Source organism: Rasamsonia emersonii (genome assembly GCF_000968595.1).
Source record: "Rasamsonia emersonii CBS 393.64 chromosome Unknown ctg1118621760112, whole genome shotgun sequence".
Classification (NCBI taxonomy): Eukaryota; Fungi; Ascomycota; class Eurotiomycetes; order Eurotiales; family Trichocomaceae; genus Rasamsonia; species Rasamsonia emersonii.
This window is the reverse complement of record NW_013563177.1, coordinates 79,004-96,934: the sequence shown is the minus strand read 5'-3', so window position 1 is coordinate 96,934 and position 17,931 is coordinate 79,004. Positions and strand designations below refer to the sequence as shown.

General features: G+C 50.9%; 7 protein-coding genes across 7 annotated transcripts; 4 read left to right on the top strand and 3 right to left on the bottom strand.

Annotated features, from left to right (window-relative positions):
- Positions 1-1,197: 1,197 nt before the first annotated feature.
- Positions 1,198-2,060, top strand: T310_4434 (Ubiquitin-like protein ATG12; the record flags this gene model as incomplete). The annotated part of the gene is made up of 3 exons (XM_013472721.1): positions 1,198-1,483; positions 1,723-1,922; positions 2,001-2,060. 3 exons carry the CDS (start codon positions 1,198-1,200, stop codon positions 2,058-2,060), a joined length of 546 nt encoding a protein of 181 aa, XP_013328175.1.
- Positions 2,061-2,324: 264 nt separating this feature from the next.
- On the bottom strand, positions 2,325-4,320 carry T310_4433 (uncharacterized protein; the record flags this gene model as incomplete). The annotated part of the gene is made up of 6 exons (XM_013472720.1): positions 2,325-2,560; positions 2,647-3,032; positions 3,573-3,622; positions 3,896-4,053; positions 4,115-4,146; positions 4,226-4,320. 6 exons carry the CDS (start codon positions 4,318-4,320, stop codon positions 2,325-2,327), a joined length of 957 nt encoding a protein of 318 aa, XP_013328174.1.
- Positions 4,321-5,230: 910 nt separating this feature from the next.
- On the top strand, positions 5,231-9,862 carry T310_4432 (uncharacterized protein; the record flags this gene model as incomplete). The annotated part of the gene is made up of 3 exons (XM_013472719.1): positions 5,231-6,856; positions 7,050-7,092; positions 7,911-9,862. 3 exons carry the CDS (start codon positions 5,231-5,233, stop codon positions 9,860-9,862), a joined length of 3,621 nt encoding a protein of 1,206 aa, XP_013328173.1.
- A 775-nt stretch (positions 9,863-10,637) lies between these two features.
- On the bottom strand, positions 10,638-12,068 carry T310_4431 (VHS domain protein; the record flags this gene model as incomplete). Its single annotated transcript, XM_013472718.1, has 4 exons — positions 10,638-10,650; positions 10,710-11,759; positions 11,833-11,984; positions 12,054-12,068. The coding sequence occupies 4 exons, from the start codon at positions 12,066-12,068 to the stop codon at positions 10,638-10,640; spliced, it is 1,230 nt and encodes a 409-aa protein (XP_013328172.1).
- A 1,023-nt stretch (positions 12,069-13,091) lies between these two features.
- Positions 13,092-14,153, top strand: T310_4430 (3'(2'),5'-bisphosphate nucleotidase; the record flags this gene model as incomplete). The annotated part of the gene is made up of 1 exon (XM_013472717.1): positions 13,092-14,153. One exon carries the CDS (start codon positions 13,092-13,094, stop codon positions 14,151-14,153), a length of 1,062 nt encoding a protein of 353 aa, XP_013328171.1.
- A 183-nt stretch (positions 14,154-14,336) lies between these two features.
- T310_4429 (60S ribosomal protein L6) lies at positions 14,337-15,238 on the bottom strand (the record flags this gene model as incomplete). The annotated part of the gene is made up of 2 exons (XM_013472716.1): positions 14,337-14,710; positions 14,782-15,238. The coding sequence occupies 2 exons, from the start codon at positions 15,236-15,238 to the stop codon at positions 14,337-14,339; spliced, it is 831 nt and encodes a 276-aa protein (XP_013328170.1).
- Positions 15,239-15,985: 747 nt separating this feature from the next.
- T310_4428 (Nuclear membrane fusion protein Kar5) lies at positions 15,986-17,601 on the top strand (the record flags this gene model as incomplete). Its single annotated transcript, XM_013472715.1, has 4 exons — positions 15,986-16,774; positions 16,821-17,042; positions 17,092-17,148; positions 17,197-17,601. 4 exons carry the CDS (start codon positions 15,986-15,988, stop codon positions 17,599-17,601), a joined length of 1,473 nt encoding a protein of 490 aa, XP_013328169.1.
- Positions 17,602-17,931: the final 330 nt, after the last annotated feature.

Genomic DNA, 17,931 nt, shown 5'->3' with positions numbered 1-17,931 from the left:
AGGATATTTCTTTTTCCTATGAATCACGAGTTTGCAGCAATCAATCGTCACTTCAACGTTCCTCCGATTCCGGATGGAACGGCTAACGGTGCATCGGTGCCAAGGCCTTGTGGAGCGTGGAGTCATATCCATAGTATGACAGGCATCCAGGCCTGATTAAATGAACTAGTCGTTCCGGATTTGCAACCTTCTGTCCTCATCTCCAGGGATCCTTAGGACATCACTCTGGATGCCGAATTTTCACCGATCGATTGGCCCAGACGGACGGCAGCTAAATAGGGCAACATGAGGCAATAATTGTCGACAATACTATCCAATCACTCTGCATGATCTCTATGTTGAGTTTATTCTCGGTACCTCACTCCGCTCATTTTAATTTCTTCTCCTTAGGAATCACTAAATTCATGCACCATCTTACATGTGAGATGAGCTATGAGGAAGTTCAGCTATATTGTTAAGGAATGGAATAGGAGAATCAATGGCCAGGTGGCTGTAACACAATCTGCCTATGAACAGTCACCAGATTTTACACGAACAACTCATTCCTCCTGCAGTCCAGTTTTCACCAATGGAGATACGAATTGTAACAGGATTTGGCGATTGTAGCCTATTACTGCAACCTATATGATATTTTATGCGTGATTTATTAAATATTGCCATAACCAAGTGTGGATGTCTCATGTCAATTTCTTTTCTCAAGGTCATTTAAAAATACCCAGATAGTTTCAAAACAGTCATGAATAATGGGAAATGTACTTATATTTGAGTGAATTCTAACTATTCCAACTATGATCACAAACTACGCCAATAAAGGGTATTGCGTGATTTTGTTACCTTTTTGCTGCAAACCATTATTATTGTTATCTGGCCTCCAACAGTATCTAGTCCAACAGAATCAACAATAATCAGAACTGCAATTTGAACAATAAACCAGTTCTGGTCCATATCTTGTCAGTTCCCAGTTACTGTTGGGATCTGATGCAGATGAGCAGGCCGGAAGCTGATTCGCTGAGCTGCAAGTCGGTTCCCTCTCCGAACCACACTCATTGCCAAGACCTCATATGCTCTGATCATCATCTTGCATCTACAAGATCATAGTTGCTCTACATGTCTTCGAGTAGAAGATTTCTCACCAGTACACTCTGATCTTCACTTGTCAGTCAGGATCGCAGAAGGCGCTGTCCTCAACCCCGCAAGATGGACCCGTCTTCCCCGCCCTCAGACGGATCTCGTCGTAACTCCCCCCGGCCACCAGTTACAACTTCCTCGTCTGGCCTGTCACATAGGCCTCGAGTCAGCAGTCCAGCATCTAGCGTCGATACCCATGCAGGTGGGGGAACTGGCGCTGGAACGACGCCGATTCCAGACGAGGAACATGGTGCCGATATGCCGCTGACGATGTCCGCTTCGGTCGTCCTGACGGGCCTTCCGCGGGATGCCCACCAGGCTCTGGCTGACGCAGAAGCTGTAGATACAGGGAAAGGTAATTTCACTAGCTTGTTCTGAATTATCTATCGGGTATTTTTTTTGACTATTGCATAAGGACTATTCGTCCTGTTTTTGTTTTGTCATTACTTCAAGTGGCTATACACTTTGACAAACTATACTTCTCTTTTCATTTTATCTCTTGTGTTGATATTTCTTATTGTTGATATTTCTTATAGTTTATCTTTTTCCTTATTGTGCATATGTGTATATCTTCTCACTGATAGCGCGTAATAGTGACCGTCCGATTCCAACCTTTACCATCGGCACCGATCCTCAAGAACCGCGTGTTCAAGATTAGTGCCTCTCAGAAGTTCGAGACAGTCGTCAAATTCCTTCGGAAAAAGCTGGATTGCAAAGACACCGACTCCGTCTTCTGCTATGTCAATAGCGTCTTTGCTCCGAGTCTGGACGAAGGCGTAGGAGGATTGTGGAGAGTAAGTTTTTTTTTTTCAAGGGATCCTTTTTCATCTGCGACTTTTAGAATGATACTGATTAATACTACGCTTATTCAGTGCTTCAAAACTGATGACCAACTCATTGTTTCGTATTCGATGACGCCGGCATTTGGCTAGAGGTCGTAATCGATAGTCCATAAAGAAAATCAAACAGGATGCATGCACAAGGCTCGAAGCGAATAAGGTATGCGTCTTCAATTCATATCACCTTGCAGGATGATATCTATATAAATGTGACTTTTTGCCCATTAGTGTACCTTGGTGAGACTCAAATCGCGTTCTAGTAAAACATTTAATGACAAAACTAGACTTGGCAGACTGTTATTTCACCTCCAACACGAGATCAACGCGTGTATTCGATTTCGGTGATAGTGCAGTGATTCATCTGTCCAAAACGGTGTATCGCAACTCCACTTCTGATTCTAATCCGTAGAGCTGTCTCCCATCATCGATCCACTGGAAGAGACAGCTCCCGCACCCGCCAATTGCACCGAATGGATTGATTTCTACCAGTTGTATCTGGCCAGAAGGTGTCCTCAATATGTCGAATGTAAACCCTTCCTTCATCGTGTCGAGCACTCGACGGTCACTAAGCTGCGCAGCATGTTTCATGATTTCTTGATAGATGTTGCATGCAGCTGAGTAAATAGCCAACGCTTGGTCGGTGGCGGATGTCTGATTGTCGAGATCAAGAGGCGCCCACCAACGGTACTGAGAAATAGCGGCGGGTCTTGAAAGACGCGACTTTCTCGTGAGGGATTCATGGCTGGATTGAAAGGCATCAAGATAATTTTGGGCTTCTCGAGAGGATCTTCCTCCAGGACATCACGAATAGCGCGAACGGCTCTCATGGATGTATATAGACGATCGATTATATCTTCGACATTCTCGACGATAGAATGACCCGCTTCACTGTCCTTGGCGCTGCAATAATCCACTCGTAGGAACCATTTCTTCTCTCCTTGGAACACCTCTTCCGTAGGGATCCCGGCTGCCGTCGCTTTGGGAAAGAGAGACTTGAGGTCGTGTAGAGCATCAGCATCCAACTGCCTACGAGAGTACCATACCGCGTAGAGCGCTGCGATCTCGCTGGCCAAAAATCTCGAGATCTCAAAAACGTGGTAGATGGAGATTCCTTGGCTTGAGCAGATCAATGGGATCCAATGGCTGATCCGGGAGGGGTAGTAAGACGGCATGCGATGGTGTCATCCCTGGTGTGATGGGCCGTGTTGAAGCGAGAAGTCTCTTTCCATTCACTTTTCGCTTCTGCAATGGCGTTCTGAATATGTGAGTGCGGCACTAAGGTTATTCTTGTGGGCGCTGAAGTCATCTCTGAAAGAGACGAAATTGCTGGAGGGAAGAGAACATGGAAATAGGGGCTCCTTAGTAGATAGAGGTTTCAAGAAGCAGGTTCAGAGAAGGTTCATGTTTTGAGTTGAGGGATAGAATTGTAGCCGGCACATTCCATTCTGTCACATCCTGCTGCCTGGGTAGTGGTCACGAACAGATTCCTTCCTTTCTAGGAATCAGCCTAATACATCCATGGACACCAACTCAGTGACGCAAAAGCCCAAGTCGACTGAAAATCAGATGACAAATGTACTACCATCTCTAAGAAAAGTCAAATACCGGGATTCTTGAATATTTTCTATTTTCTCTGTCAGAGAGGAAGAAATGTCCTGCATTTCATTCTAGTTGACAGTGGAGAATCCCAAGAACCTGCGATCACTGGTTTCCACCAGATGACAATAAAATATAGCCTCAATCCTCAATTAACGATGTCCATAAAATGCAGTTTCGAAATGCAAAACTAAACTCCAAACTCCAGGTTAGGGTATGTTATGTAGAATACGTCCGTAATGCGTGTTACTTAATTCTGCTAGAAATAGCATGAAGTCAGTACGAACAAGAAAAAAACAATAATTATTCTGGGAGATCACCGCCGTTCGCACCTTGTAGTGTTCCAGCGCACGTTGAATATCTTCCAAGCTGTCCTTGTCGCCATACGCGTCCATCAGCTGGGCATTTCGCTGTAGACGTTCCTCTTCTTGGATGAGAAAGGATTCCCTCTGAAGTCGTTGACCGTCAAGGTAGTTCGATATACCGACGCCTATTGCCTATGAGTTAAGACTTTTTTATGACTATATTTTCGAGAATATGACAAGACGAACCGATGCCTATGACAGCCGCCACGGGAAGACATCTAAGATACAACGAACAGCAGTCAGTACAGGATTAATAGAGCCAAGTATTAATACTGTAAACGCCAAGGTAGAGCATACAGCCGTCCAAGACGTCCAATCTTGAAAAAGCCCCGAGCCGGGCTAGGACGGTTTGCATATGGTCCTTGACCAGAGGGCGCTGCGGATAGCGACATCCTGAGCGGAGTGGCTATGACGTAAATGGTCTCTCGTCAGAAGACACAAGAGTATGGACTGACGATTGAATCTGGGGTTCGAAAATGATATCTGTCTTGATACCTGTGTCTTAATAATAATTATTTATCTGCCAAGTTGGATGACAGGCAGCAGCTGCCGTTCATCCGGAAAAGAGCATCCTGCTTAATTATTACCCCGGCAGGAGTGCCGGCAATAGCCTTGATGCAACATCCGGATCTCCCCCACATCGTGGAGAAGCTCTGGAAGGATTCGAAGCTAATTGATGGGGCTAGGCGTGCCAGCCAGGTCTCCAGACTTCGGGGGAAAGGCAACCGAGGTAATGCGCAGTGTGGTGACGTACGTTGCAGTCGCGTGACGGCCCACACATCTCCTGATCGCTGCAGTGTCCGCCAGTCGAGCATTGCCAATCAACCATTTAAACCAACAGCATATATCATATCCTAGAAGAAAGCATCTCTGTCATTGGCGAACGCCATACTCTACAGTACTACTCCGGAGTACTCCTCTCCGTATACTCTCCACTGACCATACGGAGTATAGTGATGAACCCGTCGAGAAGAGCAAAAGTGCATTAGGAAAAGTTGATCTGAGACTAATGATCCAAAGAAAAAAGGGATATCTTCGAGTTCGTGGCTCTTGGTTACTGACAATAATGAAAGCTTTGGAACGAGACCTCACTTCAACAAAGCCGTGATCCGATTCGATTGCCGCTTTCCCCGCCATCGGCGACTGACAAGTGGAGTGCAGGGTCTGCCACTAACCAGCACTAGCATCTCGGACTGCCATGGCGAACGTCATGTCCCACATTCCACGCGATTGACCGCGATGCTGTAGGAACACCGCTCTCGATCTCGAGTTTCTGCTGCTGGGACCTCTTCTCAACACACAATGGCGCTCGAGGATCCAGAATCCAATGGCCAACCCAGTGACGGCCTCGCGCGTGTTCCGCCCACACCCACGGAGGAGACACCGCTTCTTTGCGGCCAGGATTTAACTCAGCAAGGACAGAATGGCGCAAGAACCGGGGAAGCAGACGGCGCTGGTGTCCCCCTCGTCAAAGAACCCACGACAAAGGAATTGATCCTGGTCCTGAGCAGCATCTGGCTGGGAGTCTTTCTGGCTGCGTTGGATGGCACCGTCATTGCGACTCTCTCGGTGCCGATTTCGTCCTACTTCAACTCGCTCTCCCTGCTTTCCTGGCTGGCTACTGCCTACCTGATCTCGAACGCTGCCTTCCAGCCTCTGAGCGGCAGGCTGACGGATATTTTCTCTCGACGCGCTGGGCTTGTCGTGTCCAACATCTTCTTTGGCATTGGCAATTTAATCTGTGGGCTCGCGACGGAAGAATGGATGATGATTGCAGGACGGGTGGTAGCCGGGATCGGTGGTGGTGGCCTGACTGCGATCTCTACGTTCGTCACGTCAGACTTGGTTCCCCTCCGTCGTCGAGGAGTTTGGCAGGGGATTGGAAACCTCTGCTACGGAGCGGGCATGGGGCTAGGCGGAGTCTTTGGCGGGTTTATGAACGATGTGCTCAGCTGGCGATGGGCGTTTTTGATCCAGGTCCCTTTCGTCGCCATCTCGTGTCTCCTCGTTGCGTTTACAGTGAAGATTCCGGTGAAAGAGACGGACAAGTCGAGGATCAAGAGGGTGGATTTCTTAGGCGCTCTGACTCTTGTTATTTCGCTGGTCTTGCTCCTGCTGGGTCTCAATGCAGGAGGCAACCAGGTGCCATGGACGCATCCTCTGGTTCTTACGAGCTTGCCTCTCTCCGTTGTGTTCTTGATCATCTTCATCTACGTTGAAGACAAGATTGCCTCGGAGCCGGTGATCCCCGTCCGCCTTCTGCTGGATCGGACGGTTTTCTCTGCGTGCCTGACCAACTGGTTCTCCACTATGGGGGTCTTCGGGTTGCTGTACTACGTGCCGCTTTACTTTCAAGTTCAGGGCCACTCTGCCACGGCTTCGGGAGTTCGCCTCGTCCCCCAGGCCGTGGGCACCTCCCTGGGATCCCTAGGTTCCGGGATGCTGATGCGGACTACTGGCCGGTATCTGCTGCTCAGTCACATCTCTATGGCGCTCTTGGTCGGATCTACGGCGGTAACCTGCACTTTTACTCTATCCTCCGCGTCGTGGCTGGCGTCTGCTTGCCTCCTTGTCCTTGGAGTCGGCTACGGGTCCATGCTCACCGTGACTCTGGTGGCACTGATCTCTGCCGTCGACCACCAGCACCATTCGGTCGTGACCTCTGCCTCGTATGCATTCCGCAGCACGGGGAGCACCATTGGCATTACCATTGCATCCGCTGTGTTCCAGAATGTCTTGAAACTGGGGCTGTGGTCCCGTTTCGGCGGCCGCAAAGGAGCGGATCAGCTGATCCCCAAGCTCCGCGACAGCCTCGATGAGATCCGCAAGGTGCCGGCAGACTGGCAACAGGGGGTTTTGGACGCTTATAAGGACTCACTGCGCGCGGTATTCATCACTCTGCTGGCGCTGACGGTGCTCGCTGCGCTTGTCAGTGTGGGCATGAAGCAACATAAATTGCACACCAACTTGGCACGGCGATGATCCATTTAGAGCTGGCTGATCACCTAGTAGACAGATCATATCCCCAAGATCGGCATGTAGGGTTCCCATTGTGCTGTACTGTACACACATACATCATCATGCACATATAGAGGCTGATAGAGTAACTGGAAATCGATAGACTCGCCATCTGACTTTGTGGATTGTACTGTACAGAGTACTCCGTAAGACTGCAGTTCGTGACTGCGGGCAGCTCGCTTATTGTCGGCAATTCCCGCTGCTGTGATAGGCCTCTTGGCTGACCGCCCTGGCCCACCCCGGCCATCCAGCACCCGCGAATCGGGCACGCCCAGCGCTACGGCGAGGCCCAAGCTGTCTGTCAGTCGCAGCCGTTTCTCGACCTGGATCTTATGCTTGCAGCATTCGCGCTGGCCTGCGAGGAATGGAAGACGCGGTCAATTCGAGTCTCCTTCTTCCCAGCCCAGTTCTACGCCGTTCCTTGCCCTCCTGAACCCTTCGAATGAATCTTCTCTAATCCGCTCACGCTGGTTGGCTGGCTGAACTATCATCGACTTACCGAACTGCGCTGTGGCGATAGATCCAGAAGCAAGGGAAACGTGGCGACGGAGAACAAGCACAGACATTATTGCAGGACAACAACAAACTCAGCTAAGCCCTGTCGGTCTGCAGCATCCTTTAGCGACGAACGCCCAGTCAGCTCTCGACACACCGCTTGTCATTCCCGGTCAGGCACCGTACGACCTCGCTCGTTACCTTCGTCTGGCCAGACCGCACGCGTTATCCCCGCCTCCCCGGGTGTCGGGATTTAAGGAGTCTCGCCCAACTCCTCCTGTCTTTACCGTCCTACACGTCCCCATATTGAGCTGAATTTACCGGTACTGGAGCAGCAATTACGACAACTTGAGTGGGAGCAGCAGGGATCGACCTTTGAGTGACTACTCGACGGAGCGTACAAGATTGTGAGAGGGGAAGAGCAGTGCGTTTCATTGTCGGTTATATTATATGTATTGTGATATGGCAGTTGGATTGAAAGCCGAGGATTTGGCTGTGACAGAGGAATCAAAGAATATCAGTCCGAAGCGAGTATGCGTTCGAGAGATGGCCGTCGATGGCGATTCCGATGGCGATAGTGCTGGAGAATGCGGGAATCCCAATAAGGGCCTCAGAACAGTCGCTTCTCCGCAGACTGATGAAGTAGGTTCCTCCCGGCGGCGGAAACGGGTGCTGCTGTCTACGGAGAGCGCCTTTGTCGACAACTTCCTTCCATGTCTGGTTCAGAATCCCGATGTCGAGCTCCGTTTGATCACGGATGAGGAGCCGTCGGCCCTGCTCGCTGGGGCGAACAGAATACCCCATTACATGGACTCGGTAGACTGCCATACCTTCGATAAGAAGACCGGTCCTCGGAAATGGCTGAGAGCCAAGGCGGCGGAATTGAGTGAATGGGCCGACCTACTCATCGTTGCCCCTATCGATGCGGGCACCTTGGGAGCGATGCTGTCTGGCCTCACCAGTACTTTGACCCTCGCCCTCCTTCGTGGCTGGGATTCAAAGAAGCCAGTTCTCCTCGTTCCCGGAATGACGGTCGCCGAGTGGACGAATCCATTGAGTGAGAGGCAGCTCAATGAGATCAAACGGCATTGGCCCTGGGTTATTGTTATATCTCCGATTCAATGGAAACTCGCTGGCCCCGAGGAAATGACGCAGCTGCCTTGGGAAGGAAGAGATGAATTCGAAAAAGTCGTGCGCGAGACGCTTGGGTTGTCTTCAACAAGCGAAGGCGGCCAGGCCGGCGATGCAGCTGTTTGCCATGAGCCTGTACCAGAAGACAAGATCGCGAAATCAATACAGCCTGACAAGCCCAGTGATAGTGGTAGTGCCCAGGTGGGGAAGCTTTCAGGACAGGCCGCCCGAAAGCCGGAGAAACTGCAGGACAGACGCCCCAAGACGCTGCCTCTTGAGCTGTGGCTGAGTATTTTCGAGGACCACCTCGGAGACTGGGAGATTGCCAAAGCGGTTGGCATTCCCACCAAACTTCCAGTTCCGAAGGAGTGGCAGCCTCACATCCTGAAGATGTCGACCCCTGCATCCTTGGAGTACACGATCCTCCGAGGTTCCTTTGCCGCCATCAAGTCTCGAATCGAGGCGCTGCCCCGATGGAAGCCGCTGTCGGACCTGGCGTGTCACCTAATCTTCAAGTTCTCGAGGACTGACATCCTGACGTATCTGTCGGAGAATCACCTGGACCTCTTCTGCACAACTGCCCGTTTGACCAACCTCCCGTACCGTGCTTCTGCCATCTACGGTAACCCAAAGATTCTCACGTGGTGGCGGGATTCAGCGGCTCTGCCGACGAAGGAGTATATTGCAGACGCCATGGACGGTGCGTCCCGGGCCGGGTTTGTCCACGTCCTGGAGTGGTGGCGCACGTCGGGTCTGCCGCTTCGATATACGGAGCGAGCACTCGAGTCGGCCAGTGCAGAAGGTCACGTCGCGGTGTTGGAGTGGTGGAAGAACGCATCTCTCAACGCGCCACCTTCCGACCCGATCCCGCTGAAAGTGGGCAAATCGGTCCTTCTGGCCGCGCAGTCCGGCCAGACGGCCTCGCTTGCCTGGTGGGATGCGTCGGGGATACCCTACACGCATTCGGAATCGGTCGCCCGCATCGCCAGCACCCACGGCCACGTCCACGTGCTCGACCTGTGGCACCGTCTCAAGGGGCCAAAGATGATCTTCGACAACCAGGTCTTGGTCGGCGCGACCAAGAACGGACACGACGACGTCCTCGAATGGTGGCGCCGCAGCGGCCTACGCGTCGAGTTCAAGACGTGCGACATCGAAGAGGCGCTCGAAGACGCAGACCCGACGTCGGGCGCCGAGGAACGAGTTCGACGGTGGTGGGCGCGGAACGGGCTCAATCTGGGAGTTGGGACAAGTGAATGGTTGAGGGTGAAAGTTTTATCGCAGAATTAAAAACTAAGTAAAACCTTTTTTTTTACTGGTTTTGTTTTTTTGTGCTTTTTTTTTTGGTCTTAAGAGGAAGTACTTATTAGGACAGTACAGTACATACTATATACCCCTTTTTTTTCCTTTGAACTTGTGCGTTTTTCTCCCAGTTCTATATCTATCTAGTTCCAGCTATAATATATATTACTTATATAGCATCGCATCTCCATCTCCATCTCCGTCTCCAAGATTCATAATATATTTTCTTATTTTATTATCCCATTAGGGTTAAAAAAACAAGAGGCGAGACGTTATTGTTTACTTCTGTACTCTGTCCCAATAATATCCATTACCCACAGTTTGAAAAAAAAATCACCATAAATCGATTGCATTGCATTGAGCTGGGTGGAATCAATTCTTTCTTGTCTGTCTGTAAGAAAGCAAGCAAGGAAGGAAAGCAGATAGGAAGGTATTGTAAATATTATATTTATTTGAGATCACATTGTCACATATCTAGGTAGCCATTCAATTCGTTCATTCATTTACCGCTTGCCAATATCATCAAAAAAAAAAAAAACCGTCTCTGGATAGAAAGGGAGAGCAAGAAAGAAAGAAAAAGAAGGCAGGAAAGAAAGAAAATAAGAGGGAGGTATGTAAAGGGGATCCAAAAAAAAACGCAACAAGCTCCGACGACATACGTGTAATGTACTGTACTGTACCTAAGCAGAGGCAAATCCATAGACGGGTTGTCTCGAAGAGGGAGCGCCAAAAGAAAAAAGTTTAAAAAGCAATGGCCATCACACTACGCTTCTTGCCTATGAAAAATGTGAGTTTGGATTGTCATTACAACTGGACCAAAGCTGGTTGAACTTACCACGTTGGCTGCGCCATTTCCACAGCAGGCGTGTGGACTGCATTCTTGTCTCCAAACGGGTTGTCGTCGTCGTCATCGTCATCCTTTTCCTTTTCCTTTTCTTCGTCCGTTTCGCTCGCGCTCTCCAGCTCATTTCCAACGAACGGGGATGTTTGATAGGATTGTTTCGGGAAATATGGCATGCTGGCCGGCCGTGGCGGCCGTGGGGGCTTGGGCGGATTGATGACAAGGCCAGCGAAGCCCTCGTTGAGACCGCGCGTGGGCGAGCGCCCTTGGTATTCCTCCTCGCTGTCGCTGTCGTAGTCGACGCTCTTGTCGAGAACCTCAAACGCCATCAGTGCCGAGACCAGCTCTTCGTTGGCATGGATCAGACTGCCGAGTAAATCGCCCGTTTCGATGTGCTGGATGTATCGCAGGACTTGGCGCCGCAGCTGTTTACATCGCTCGAACTGCGTCATCACCTCTGGGTCGTCGCTTACCCGGCGGGTTTCCCTGTTGACCAGTTTGAGTGCGTTCAACAGGTTGGTGCTCGCTACCGAGGCGGATGCAATCGTCTGCAGGATTTCCGGCTTCTCCTTCTCAAAATTGAATGGCTTTGGACCAGATCGCTTGTCTTTCTTCTTTGATGATGAGCTGAGAATGCTCGATGTCGAATTGCGCTTGGACTGCTTGGGCTTTGTTGTTGTTGGCGAACTCAGAAGCGTCGACGGTCCCTCCCCGACAGATATTGACACAGAATGCCCCATCGGCACTTCCTCTTGGGGCGCCGTCTCCCGGAGAACCTTGGCTTGTGCTTGTCGCGCGGGTTGCTTCCGTTTTGGAAGCTGTCTATAGAGCGCCGTGATTCCCTCCATTCCAGGCTTGTCTCTGTACGTGGCCGCCCACTGTCCAAAAAGCTGCTTGCATTTCGCTCTCACTTCGGGATCCGAGACCGGGTCGGTGGCCGCAATTCGTAAGCGTTCCAGAAGAGGCTCGTCTGCGAATTCTCGTAAAAACCTGTCTCCAGCATTTTGAATTAGGTAGTCTAGAATGGTCAAAGCCCGTAACTGCCTGTGGACATTTCCATATTTCCTGGCATGTCGCATTAGACTAGACACAAACACCCAGTCTGGGGTCCACTCACAGCTTCTTTCGAAGTGCGCGACCCGCCTCTCTTGGCCCTGTAGCTTGTATCCGGATGACCTCGATCAGGTCCACGATTCCACTCGAATCATCCACCTCGTATTGCTCACCGGTGAGCCGCTCGATCTGAACTGTGACGGCCGTGTAAGGTTTCTACAGAAAGGAGTTCCAATCAGTATGCGATAAGAACAAAAGTCTCCATGCAGAGATATAATATCTTACCGAGGAGCTGAACATGATGGTGCGCACGACAGCCGGACGAGCTATATACCCTTGATCCTCATGTCAGAACGAAATTTGACAACAGAGAGACGTGACTGCGATCGAAGCCCTACCAGTGTTATCCAGAATCGACCTGCGATCGGGGAATTAACACAGGTTCCCCGCTATGCCCACACGTTGAGTGCCAGATTGCGCTGTCTCGATTTGGGTCTTTTAGGTACTTTTTGTTGATGCCCAGATGCCTTCGCGTGCACTGGTCGACGACCAGGACAACTGTAAGATTCGCAGTCCCTCTGCAACCAGGAAATTGGACCTCCTGATGTGCTCGTCGCCTGTTGCTACAATAATCCGGGGAGCAATGCCACGGTGGTCGTCCAGCTGGACACGAGCCCCACAGAGAATCCCGTCGAAAAAATGCTGTTCCAGGAGCGCTGTCAATCGAATCTGAGCGGGAGGGTCAATGAATGACAGAGATGAGCAGACGATATGGATCAACCGCTGACGATGACGCCCACCTGCCTCGGCAGTTCCTGTGTCATAACTGCTCTTCCAGCAACAAAGCTCGCATCGCCCATCATGGGATTCCCCACGGGACTTGGCCAGCCCGTGACTTGCCCCTCGTGCCGCTCCCCGTTCGGGCTTAGGGCGGGACAGGCACCGAAGCCCGATCTCGCTCATTCGTTCTGCACGGAGCACCGTCCCCACCGCCAGCTTCCCTGGAGGCCCTCGAGGCCCCTTGATCGCCTTATCAATTCATGAAAATTTGATTTGATAAGATTGCCGGCGCATCCTTGCATTGAGGATTGTTATGGCCAATTGCCTCTGATTGGCTTGCGTGTGTTTGTGGCTTATCTCCGCTCTTCCAGCGTTGCAGATCTGCATTGTGCTCCGTCAGCGCACACGCGCGTCTTCTCCCTCTTCATAATTATCTCCACCCTCATCCTGGCCCTCAGTATCGTGGCCGGAGCGAGTCGCCGTCTTGCCGCATTCTCCTCTCGTTTCCTACATCACTCACCCTCTGTTGCGAACGTCGCAGTGATGGCGTACGAACACGAGCGGCGTGTCGCAGAGCTCGCCGTGCAGCGAGCAACTCTGCTTACCAAAAAGGTGTTCCACGAGAAAGCCAAGGGTGAGTTGGCCAAGGACGACAAATCTCCCGTCACCAAGGGCGATTTTGGCGCTCAGGCCTTGATCATCCAGGCCATTCTGAAAAATTTCCCTCAGGACCAGATTGTCGCGGAGGAGGAGTCGAGCTCCCTGCGGCAAGACGCCCCGCTCCGCTCGGAGATCTGGGATCTGGTCAAGGACATCCGGCTGGAGGACAAGGCCAGTGATGAGCTGCTCGGGGGTCCATTGCCCAGCGAGGAGGCCATGCTCGATATCATTGACCATGGGAACTCAGCCGGTGGAGCGAAGGGACGGATCTGGGCGTTGGACCCCATTGACGGCACCAAGGGCTTCCTGAGAGGCGGTCAATATGCCGTGTGTCTCGCCTTGATCGAAGATGGCGATGTCAAGGTGGGAGTGATTGGATGTCCAAATCTGCCCGTCGATGATTCTGCGTCCCTTACGGCCGACATTGGCAGCCAGCAGACCGACGGTGCCGGGAAAGGTGTCCTTATATCTGCGGTGAAAGGGGAGGGAGCAGTCAGCCGCCCCCTCACCAACGCCGGGCTCGCCCAAAGCAAAGCCATCTCTATGCGCCCGGTGCCCGACATCTCCCAGGCAGTCTTCTGCGAAGGCGTGGAAGCGGCTCACTCAAACCAAGATGATAACGCAGCAGTTGCGAAACGTCTTGGTATCACCTCCCCCAGCGTGCGACTGGACTCGCAGGCGAAGTACTGCTCGATTGCGCGGGGTGCGGGTGACATCTATCTGCGACTGCCAGTCCGGAAAGACTACCAAGAAAAGATCTGGGACCACGCTGCTGGAGACCTGATCGTCCGTGAGGCTGGAGGCCAAGTGACCGACATCTACGGCAAGCGGCTGGATTTCAGCAAAGGCAGGACCTTATCTGACAACAAGGGAGTAGTTGCGGCGCCTGCAGCCCTTCAGGATAAAGTCATCGACGCAGTCCAGGCAGTTTTGAATCTGAAATAGTGGATATCTGCATTATAAACAGTCTTAGGACTTAAATGATGGATCTCGGAAGGGTTAAAAAAAGGCTCCCAGACTAGATCTATTCAAGAGTACATGGATACCAATGCAGAACGGAACACCCGTGCCTAGATATACAGCTGATAGAAGAAAGAACACACCAATAACATGGACACAAAAGAAGGATCACTTGATCTTCTTCGACTTCAATTTGATAGTCTCATCATTGACGAAGATACCCTTGCCCTTGTATGGCTCCGGCTTCCTCCATTCCCGAATCTCGGCGGCAAACTGGGTGACAACCTCCTTGTCGATGCCTTCAAGTAGGATACGGGTCGGCTGAGGCGTGCTGGCCTTCACTCCCTTCGGAACCCCCAGCTCGATGGGATGTGAGTACCCGACCTTCAGGTTGACGAATTGCTGTCCGGGGTATTCGGGGGACACGGTGGTCGCGGTCGATTCGATGGATGCCCTGTAACCGACACCGACCAGACTCAGAATACAGATATGGCCTTCCGAAACGCCGAGGATGTAGTTCTGCAGGTGTGCCCGGGTTGTTCCTGTTTGGAGGTGAACGCTGTCAGATTGTGATCCCAAACTGACAAGGGGAGTGTGACAGAATTGGACGCACCCCACATAGCCCGTTGATGTGCGATCGTAGGATCTTCCACCGAAAGAGTCGCCTTCCGCAGGGTCTCATCATGTTTGATGGTCACGAAGGGGGGGACCTTGAGCGTCAATTGACCTAGTGCAATCGGTCCCGTGTCAGAAAGACATGTCGGCATCAGGAAGACAAGAAACGAGCGGAGCATACCTAATGGACCGTTCACCTCAACAGCCATCTTGGGGATCTCCTTCGCCCTGCCACGCGACTTCGGCTGAGGGAGATCAATGAATTTCAGCGTCACCTCCGGCGGTACTGTTATCGGGGTTGCGCCGACACGAGAATGCGTCAAAGAGGTTGTCGAGAACCATTGTGCTCGCAATGGCTGGGAAAAGGCAGGGACCAGAAACGTAGGCAGTGAAGTGGACCGGACCGGGTCCCGTAAAAGCTGCGTCAAGCAGCGTCTTGAGGCCGCGCAGGACATGGTGTGTGTCGATTGATGGTCGAGACGCGGATCTCCGAAATTCCATCTCGAATTTCTCCCGAAGTCACGCATGTCAGTTACCTGATCGGGATAAAGTTTGTCACGTGACATATATATGCTTCTCTGTAGCTGTAGATACCTAGTAGTTTGGGAATAATTGCTTCCATCAGACCAACTATTCATGGCCTGAGATGATGTGAGAGATTTCATGAGATAGCGCCCAATGTTATATGGCCTTTTTGGTGTTTAATTGACACGTGATGGCATCCGTTTCCCGCTGATATGGAAGAGGCCTTCTTCTTGACACGACTTCCCTCTTCCACTTCCACCCCTCATACCAATGCTGCATTTTAATCTTTTCAAGATACATTCAAGGGAGGACCTTAACTTCTTTATAAGCTCAAGTAACATACACTATCGCGTCTTCTTTTGCTCTTTACTGGCCTTTTTCTCCTTTTCTGAAGTCTCCTGGTACAGGAACTGAAGTAGAGAGAGCGCTACCCGTCACGCACGAGGCTGCTGCTCTCACTCTTCTTGACTCATCATACCTATTTTACGTATAATCTGCGATAATGAAAAACACTTTTGCCTTCCCCCAACTCCTTATATGCGTTGCCCTTCTTGGGATGCCTTCGCTGGCCTCGTTTTTCGACTACTATAAAACCTCAAGCTCCAGTGGTATGGGCATAGTGATCCAAAAGGTTATATCTCTTGCTAATCACCACAGTACCTCCATCCGACCCTAATATGTCGGCTGAGAACTTTGATCTGGTCGAGTTTCTTAATGCAAGAACTCTGCAGCGCGATTCTGTCTTTTCAGAAGCTATTCAACTGCTAGAATCCATGAAATCGTCTCCTTCATGCAACCGGATTGCGGCTACAAAATTACTCACGTCATGCCAAACTTTGGGTGACCATGCAAACGCTCCAGCATCGGATGTCCCCATGACCCTTGATCGGGTCAAATCACTATACGCGGCGAGACTTGCCATTTGCGAACTTACAGGCGCTGGTACAGCTATTCCTGCCGCATGCTCGCCATTGCATGTTGTCTCAGAGAAGACTCGCAACGGCGGTCGATCCGCGAATATGGACATTCTAGAACCCGATCCTATTCCGTCGACAGTGCTTGACGCATGCCTGAAATCGCTCGAGTCACGACCCCAGTGGTGGACGAGCTATAGCAACAGTAGACAAAACGCGATTGTGATATGCCAGGCGGCGCGCAGCGAGGTGGAAAAGGAAGATATGCTGAAGCTTCACAGGTCGCTGGCAGAGCACACTGCCAAGTTAAATAAGGGGCTGCAGGAAGCCCTTCGGAACGCTGCTACTGATTCGGCCCAACACAGAGCCTTTGTGGAAGCGACAGAGGTCATGCGAGCTGAGCTGCTCCGCGAGCTCGAGAAAAGTACCGTACGGGCTCGAGGGATATTTTCAGGTCTCTTAAACGAAATTGAGACTGTGATTGGATCTTCCGTAGCAAAGGTCATGTCAGCAATCAAAGATGTCGAGGCAGATTCTACTGCTTTAGGCGAGGTATGCGCCAGCTACTCAGGATGGAATATCATTTAATCTGGATTAGGGTATTCGGGCCTCTTCCAACGACGTTGAACAGTTGCAACACCGGCTTCGTGAAATGCACGAGGAAGCTATGAGCCGGAACGCCAAGTTTGCAGAAACACAGCAACGCGAGGCCAAAATAAACCAGGAGCTGGCAGTTGCCATGCGATTGTCTCTGGACGCGTTAGTGACACAGGACATGGCGAGGCTGTCTGAGAGGGTGGTTGGCGTTGATGGAGCTCTGGTAGGAGCAACAACAATGTCCTCTGACACCTGAATATTGATGAATACAGGAATGGTTTGCTGAGCGGTTTTCTCTAATCCACCAACAAGAGCATCTCATACTGGAGGTGTGTATCCCGTCTGGTTTTCGGTGATGTCGTTCTCACTCTCTTCAGCGCCTTCAGTCGTTCGAGAGCGCATTGGATGAGTCTGGATCCAAGGCAAAAGAGCTGCTCGAAACACAGACGTTACAAGCCAAGGCCCTGGCAACACAGTCAGAGGTCCAAGAAGCTCTGGGAGCTAGCGCCAAGGTTGCTCAGGCACTGCTAGACCAATTAACCGCAAAAGCGGCGAATCTCGAAACCGTGCTGGAGGATACCGCCGTCAGATTCAATGACCTCCCGGTGCTAAGCGGCATTTTGGGGATCAAGTTATCTCCTTGGACCTTGTGTTCCCTTTTATTTGCCATTATCGCGGTGCAGAATCCCAAAGCGGCCGTGCTAGTCGTGTTCTGCGGTGGTAAGTTCAATCACTGTTTCCAGTCTTGTTATAATTCTGCTGACTCCAACTCTCAACATTAGGTTTGTTCTTTGCGTCTAGGTTTCTTGTCTATATCTTTCCATTCCTTTTCCAGACATCTTAGATTTGCTATCAAGCAGTATTTGTCCGGGAGCTGGCTCTATCATTTTCCCTCCTTTCTTTTTGTCACCATTTCTGCTGCTACAGACATTCTGCCATTCTATCATAATATCTTCGGGCATATTTTATTGGCATCTATCTATCTTATTTGACACTCTGGAACCAGCTCAAGTTGATCATTCACGAGACGACTGATGATTATGCATGACTTGTTTTTTTTTTAACATTTCCCACTGTCTCCTGCTAGATTTTCTTCTGAACTTTCTTTTTCT